Source organism: Lampris incognitus, chromosome 3 (assembly GCF_029633865.1).
Source record: "Lampris incognitus isolate fLamInc1 chromosome 3, fLamInc1.hap2, whole genome shotgun sequence".
Lineage (NCBI taxonomy): Eukaryota > Metazoa > Chordata > Actinopteri > Lampriformes > Lampridae > Lampris > Lampris incognitus.
The window spans coordinates 6,085,938-6,093,437 of record NC_079213.1 but is presented as its reverse complement, the minus strand read 5'-3'; the positions used below and the strand labels follow the sequence as shown (position 1 = coordinate 6,093,437).

General features: G+C 53.8%; 1 protein-coding gene across 1 annotated transcript in view; it reads left to right on the top strand.

The window, feature by feature from the left end:
• The first annotated feature begins 1,120 nt into the window (after positions 1–1,120).
• Positions 1,121–7,500, top strand: part of mpped1 (metallophosphoesterase domain containing 1) — a 72,067-nt gene continuing 65,687 nt past the window's right edge. The window contains exons 1-2 of the mRNA XM_056277798.1: positions 1,121–1,299; positions 3,195–3,376. Of these exons, the coding sequence (XP_056133773.1) occupies positions 1,121–1,299; positions 3,195–3,376 (361 nt within the window). The remainder of the gene's footprint in view (positions 1,300–3,194; positions 3,377–7,500) is intronic.

Sequence of the window (7,500 nt, the reverse complement as noted above, 5' to 3'; positions counted from 1 at the left end):
TGTGTGATGTCACCAGGTGTATCGCATCTGTATGTGCAGCTTCCAAGCTCCGTCTGCTAAGGGGGCTTATCCCTCCAGCGATGACGGTTGGGGTAATTTCAGAGAGGAAACGAGGCGTGTTGTCCAAGAGGTCATTAAATCTGACTAAATCACATTATTTTGTTAGATATGCTAGAATCTTGGGGCGCCCGGGTGGCGTGGCGGTCTATTCCGTCGCCTGCCAACACGGGGCTCGCCGGTTCGAATCCCCGTGTTACCTCCGGCTTGGTCGGGCGTCCCTACAGACACAATTGGCCGTGTCTGCAGGTGGGAAAGCCGGATGTGGGTATGTGTCCTGGTCGCCGCACTAGCGCCTCCTCTGATCGGTCAGGGCGCCTGTTCGGGGGGGGGGGGGAACTCCTCCCTGTCAGGTGAAAAGAAGCGGCTGGCGACTCCACATGTACGGGAGGAGGCATGTGGTAGTCTGCAGCAGAGGGGGCGGAGCAGCGACCGGGACGGCTCAGAAGAGCGGGGTAATTGGCCGGATACAATTGGGGAGAAAAAAGGGGAGGGGAGGGGGGGGATCCAAAAAAAAAAAGATATGCAGAATCTTTTTCTTCAAGAGTAGTCAAACAAGTCGGCCTTGACAGATTTGGTTTTCCATCGAGCGATAGGAGTTGGAGCGCGACGTGACTGATGAAGCCAAATGTGCCTCACGTGGCGTCCTTGGCAGTGTGACTCACACACACATGTGCCTATTAGGACGTCGACTCTGAAGTGACGTTCAGCCTTCTTCTTCTTCTTCTTCTCCTCTCTGCTCTTGATGCTCATGCATGCTAGCACGTGTACACACACACAGTTAACCCCTCTGTCCTGTCTCTTCATTTTGATGCGTTTCTCCTCAGGTGCAGAGGAGCAGCAGACCCAACGGGAGGCGAAGCTCAGGAGGGAGGTGATGTTGTTCCACCACCCCAGTACCAGTAGAGCGGCGTTGAGCTGGACTTTTCAGTGAGCCTCCCGAGACCGCCTGTTCCAGCTCGGCCACCCAACTCAGCCGGGACACAATCCTGCCGATATCGCCCACCTACGCTCCTCACCCTTGACCCTCCCACCCTCAACCCCCTCCCCCACCCGAGGAACCATGGCGTTCACCCTGTCCGAGATCATGGCGGCCAGGAGGCAGCAGTCCGCGGCCCAGTCGCAGGTTCAGCGCGGCGGCAGGACGGCGGTGGAGGTGGACGAGTACAGCACCAACCCCACCCAGGCCTTCACCTTCTACAACATCAACCAGGGACGCTTCCAGCCCCCGCACGTGCACATGTGAGTAGACGGAGGTAGAAACACAAATATGGCCCCGCGAGCAACGCTGCGACAAAAGACCCATCTTCAAGTCATTTCCTCTAATATTCAACGTTTAGCCTCTTTAATCTCAAAATGAGTCAAGACAGGCTGCCGGCGGGGGGGGGGGTGTGGTGGTGGTGGTGGGGGCTTCACTTTTATTCTCGAACAAGTCAACTTGTTTCATGTTTTCCCTCAAATCTGCTGTTTTTGTTCTTTCCGTTCAAGTTATCGGCCTTTTTTTGAACGATGGTGTTTTCGTTTCTAGCGTTTGTTTCTGGAAAATTCCTTTTGTCTTTGCTTCCGTCCGTCGTCTCAGTTTACTTTTCCTGCACGTGTTTGAAGAACGATGACATTTTCAGGGGTGGGTCGTGGGACAAAGTGTGCACTTGTTAGGGGGGTGGTGTTTAGCAGGGCAGAGAGACGGCCCAGTGAGAACTACCAACCGGGTGCAGCAGCCACCGTGGCTGCTCCACCCGGCAGCTCAGCAGGAAACGGTTCCCACCCCGGTTATTAATCTATATATTTTTTAATTTTTCCCTTTTTCTCCCAGTTTAGTGGCCAATCGATCCCTATTTGAATTCAAACACCCACCCTCGTACTGCGTGCGTTCGCCAACTGCAGTCTCGAAGGAGTCGCCTTGTCACGAAAGTGGCGAGGCGACTCCAGGCCGAACCACCGTTTTTTCCGACACACCAAGAGACGCATTCATGTGACGAACACAAGCCGACTCCGCCCCCCTCCCGAAGACAGCGTTGCCAATTATTGCTGCTTCACCGAGTCCGGTCATAGTCGGATCTGACGAGACCGGGGCGCGAACCCCAACTGCGTCGACACAAAGCCGATGCTTAGACCGCTACGCCACCACGGACTTCTTGTGCTGTAATATTGATTGTAGATTTCATAGGTTAGCCGTCCAGCAGACGCATCGCCACACCACCATCATCATCATCATTTTTCAGTTGTTCCCTGGTTCAGTAGGAACATGTTTGCCGCTGCTCCAGTGTTTAGTCCTACCCCGTCAGGCATTTCCACAGCAGTATGTGGAGAGAGTCTCCAACCGTGCTTAAGATGAGTTATTTCGCTCATGTGGGCCATGGAGTCAGGTTACATCACAATAACTGCTTCTTCAAGCCGAAAAGTCCCGGATTTCAGCTATGAGTTTCCTTTAGTTGGTCGCTGAAGTCCAAGCTGCTCCTTGGACTGGCTGAGCCTTGACATCCCCGTAGGGCTGGACGCAAAATATAATGATAGGGGCAAGGCAATAAAGTATGACGTCACCTCCACTTATATTAACTTTACGCACAGTGACTTGATACCGGAGGTGAAACTTTCTTTCTTTGTGAGTCACATTTCTTGCTGTTCTTCCTACATGTGTGCATGTATATATCGGTCCCCCACTTTATCTATCTGTTTTTGTGGCGACGGTGGTGGAGGAGGAGGAGGAGGAAGAGGAGGAGGCAGGGTTGGGTTTTATGGTACCTGGAGGATGGCTCACTAAAGTGGGCCACGGTTATTCACCAGCTCCCCTCTCCCCCTGGAGACCCCGCGGAGCTGCTCGCACGCTCCCTGAAACTCCCACAAGACTCTACTCTTTTTCTATCCCCGCACCTTTATTCTCTTTTCTCTTTGCGCACACACACACACACACACACACACACACACACACACACACACACACACGCACATCTGTTTTTGTCTTGCTCTCCTCCACAGCATTGTGCTTTTTTGCGGCCTGCTGTCAGTTTCATCTGTCTCCGGTCTCCGTCCCGCCCCTCGCGATTGAAGATACTGAGCTGAATCTGTTCCTGTGTTTTAATTGCTAAATGCATTAGCAGTAGCAATGACCCCTTAATCTCCCTCCTCTCTCTCCTTAGGGTTGACCCCATGCCTCACGACACGCCCAAGCCGCCCGGCTACACGCGCTTCGTGTGTATATCGGACACGCACTCCCGCACGGACGCCATCCAGATGCCGTATGGGGACGTGTTCATCCACGCCGGAGACTTCACCGAACTGGGACTTCCCTCTGAGGTCAAGAAGTTTAACGACTGGCTAGGTCAGTACCTCCCGAAGCCGTTTGTTCGGTCAGGGGGGCTTCTTTTCTTTTTGGCTGCCATACGTCGGTAGGTTTCAAGCTGTGGCCTCCTTCACACCAGAAACCGGCTCAGTGACTTGTTTTGTGCGCTCTCCCGGCACCGTTAAGCTTTGCGACTAAAAATACATCAGATACAATAAAGTTAATGAAACATACACAATCTACTCCTGCTCCATGACTGACAGCAAGTCACGGCACACCTCTTTCCTGTAGTAATTCATGTTCTGGCAGAGCGCAGCGGTATAAAATTAGACGCTGCTAAAATGTTAGCTTCCTCCATTCTGTACTCTCGCCAGCGGCCCGCACCGCTGTCAGGGTGCGTTAGCCGAACGCGAAGCGAAATTTACAAAGCGGCTCGAATGCATGAAAAGTCAGTGGTAGGAGGCGAATGGGCGGAGTTAATGTAGATAACCTTGTAGCGTTATGTTTGTACTGGCCTGCATTCCGTACTTACAGAGTAGTCACGTGATCATGCCACCTAGTGGCGGCACTATACACACAGCTACATGCCTGTACACTGTGCGTGAGTTCCCCTGCGATGATTATTAAATGTTAGGCCTAGCCGCTAACGCTGCCTCCATGCGAGCCATTCTACATGGTGTCAGAAGTGACACCTGATACTTCCCCGACTCGAAAGGTCCGTAGTTAGATCCGACGCCTTGTTCGGCAAAGTGGGTTTAGTTAGCGGCGCTGGCTAACTAATGTAAACTACTAATAAGACACGTTAGCCCCCTAGCTAACGGGTCTGACCCTTTAGCCGAGCAGTTAGCGATGTCGCCTTGTGGTGCAGTACAGCCCGTATCGAATCCCGCACCGGGCAAGAAAATAACCGCTTACATTGGTGGCAGCGGCAGGATCCGGAAGTGTGCAGATCCTCAGAAGTCTCTTCGGAGCGCGGGAAGAACAAAAGCGCGAGGGCGCGCTTCCGGGGAGGGTGACGACTGTAAACTACTAATAAGACACGTTAGTCCCTAGCTAACGGGTCTGACCCTTTAGCCGAGCGGTTAGTGCTGTCGCCTTGTGGTGCAGTACACCCCGTATCGAATCCCGCACCGGGCAAGAAAGTAACCGGTTTACAGTAACGTAGCCGTTCCCTCTGCACGTAAGGAACTCCACAAAGACGAAAGAAGAAAAAGCTCGCTAGAAGGACGACAATGGCAGACAGATTTCGGCGACCGGACCCTCTTACCTTCGATGGTAATGTAGCAGAGAACTGGCGCATGTTCGAGCAGGAATATGACATAGTCGTCGCCGCAGCGCACAGTGACAAACCAGCCAAAACGCAAGCATACATACTGCTAAATTTAGCAGGAGCAGAGGCGATCGGACGTGAACGCTCATTCCCATATTTACCAGCGGTGCTCGCAGAAGGCGGGGTCGCCATGAGGCGGGCAGAGACACGAGAAGACCCGGGATGTTTGAAAAGAAAATCCAGGGAATTGTGCAACGCTCAGACAAACATCACCATGCAGAGGCAGTCCTTCAACACCAGAAGCCTGGGGAAACAGTGGAAGCATATGGGAGTACCCTCAGGATCGAATGGAAAAGCTGTAATTTCGGAGTTCTCCAGGAGGAGCTGATCAGAGACCGTTTAGTGTGCGGCGTTACCAGTGATACGTGTCAGGCAAGCACTACTCCAGGAAAGTGAGCTAACTCTAGCTAAGGCTATTCGTCCGTGTCAAATAAGTGAACTAGCTGAGCAACGCAGCATAGCTCTGACCACTCCAGTGCACGCCCCAGTCAGCGTGGGCGCTGTCCAACATCCCAAAGCCTTTAGGAAGAAGCAGAAGGGAGTCGGATCAACACCGCAGAGTGACCAAGCCTCAACCACAGGGATCACCAACTGCAGAAATTGCGCTGGAAATCACCCACCGAGGGAGTGTCCGGCACACGGGCAGCAGTGCCCCAACTGCAATAGATACAACCGTTTGAAAAGGTACCGCAGGTCCGCCAGACAAGCCCGTGCGTGCGAACCTGTCAATCATCTGGTCACAGCAGAGGACTCGGACCGCAAGCGATGGCTCATTTCATGTAGATGGACGATCGCATGTGGCTCTGGTTGGCGTTGAGCGCTCAAATCGGACAGGCAGACCCTCTCCTCTGGACACAGACCAGCCCCCCCCCCCCCCCATGATCAAAACCCTCTTATCTGCATAGTGAATTAGAAACTAGCCTGCAGTTGTGTGTGTGTGTGTGCTTGTGTTATCATCATTGTCTGACATGTTTTTAAAAAGGGGGGGTGGGGCAGGCAGGGTTGAAACCCAGCACAAGCTGTTGATTCAGTGAATTCACAGTGACTCCGTGTACAACAATGGCAGAACGGACGCCGGGATCGTCCGATACCATCGCCGCCGCCGCCGCCGTGGCGCTCAGGAGGGGGGAAGCGCTGAGCCGGTACAGCGGTGCTTTGTGCTGCTGGTGCTGCTCATCTCTTGTCACTCCGGGGGAGAACGGGATGGAGGAGGAGGAGGAGCGGGGATAAAGGGGGGGGGGGGGAGAAAGAAGTGGAGAGGGATGGTAGTCGGTGGGGGAACGCGGGCGAAAGCCGGCGCTCAGGCATTGCATGGGGGGAGAGAAGGAGGGGGGGAGAGAAGGAGGGGGGAGATTTAAAAAAAAAACCAACCCATACAGCTCCTTGCACCTTCCACTACTTCTGAAGTCAGGAGGTGTGTGTGGGGTGGGGGGGGGTGGGGGGGTGGTCTTGTGCTCTCCATGTCTCCCTGTGTCCACTCTCCATCTTCTCTTTTCTGTTTTTTTTTTATTCCCTTGCAACATCTCTCCCCCCCTCTCTCCCTTTCCTCCCTTTCCTCTCTCTCCCTCTCCTCTCTCTCTCTCCCCCCCATATAAATATTTATAATCTGGCTTGTATCTTGTATTCCTATTCAGTCTTGCCTTTCTCTTTTGAACACACTCACTATCTCCCTCTCTCGCTCTCTTGTGCTCTCTCTCTCTCTCTCTCTCTCTCTCTCTCTCTCTCTCTCTCTCTCACTCTCTCCCTCTCTTGTGCTCTCTCTCTCCCTCTCCCCCCTCTCTTGTGCTCTCCCTCTCCCTCTCCCCCTCTCTTGTGCTCTCTCTCTCCCTCTCTTGTGCTCTCTCTCTCGCTCTCTTGTGCTCTCTCTCTCCCTCTCGTGCTCCCTCTCCCCCTCTCTTGTGCTTCTCTCTCTCCCTCTCCCCCTCTCTTGTGCTCTCTCTCTCCTTCTCTTGTGCTCTCTCTCTCCCTCTCTCCCTCTCTTGTGCTCTCTCCTCTCCCTCTCTTGTGCTCTCTCTCTCCCTCTCTCCCTCTCTTGTGCTCTCTCTCTCCCTCTCTCCCTCTCTTGTGCTCTCTCTCTCACTCTCTCTCTCTCTCCCTCTCTTGTGCTCTCTCTCTCCCTCTCCCCCTCTCTTGTGCTCTCTCTCTCGCTCTCTCCCTCTCTTGTGCTCTCTCTCTCTCGCTCTCTCCCCTCTCTTGTGCTCTCTGTCTCTCGCTCTCTCCCTCTCTTGTGCTCTCTCTCTCCCTCTTGTGCTCTCTCTCTCGCTCTCTTGTGCTCTCTCTCTCTCTCTCTCCCTCTCTTGTGCTCTCTCTCTCCCTCTTGTGCTCTCTCTCTCGCTCTCTTGTGCTCTCTCTCTCTCTCTCTCCCTCTCTTGTGCTCTCTCTCTCGCTCTCTTGTGCTCTCTCTCTCTCTCTCTCCCTCTCTTGTGCTCTCTCTCTTGTGTTCTCTCTCTCTCCCTCTCTTGTGCTCTCTCTCTCTCCCTCTCCCCCTCTCTTGTGCTCTCTCTCTCCCTCTCTCCCTCTCTTGTGCTCTCTCTCTCACTCTCTCTCTCTCTCCCTCTCTTGTGCTCTCTCTCTCCCTCTCCCCCTCTCTTGTGCTCTCTCTCTCGCTCTCTCCCTCTCTTGTGCTCTCTGTCTCTCGCTCTCTCCCTCTCTTGTGCTCTCTCTCTCCCTCTCCCCCTCTTGTGCTCTCGCTCTCTCCCTCTTGTGCTCTCTCTCTCCCTCTCCCCCTCTTGTGCTCTCTCTCTCGCTCTCTCCCTCTTGTGCTCTCTCTCTCTCGCTCTCTATCCCTCTCTTGTGCTCTCTGTCTCTCGCTCTCCCCCCTCTCTTGTGCTCT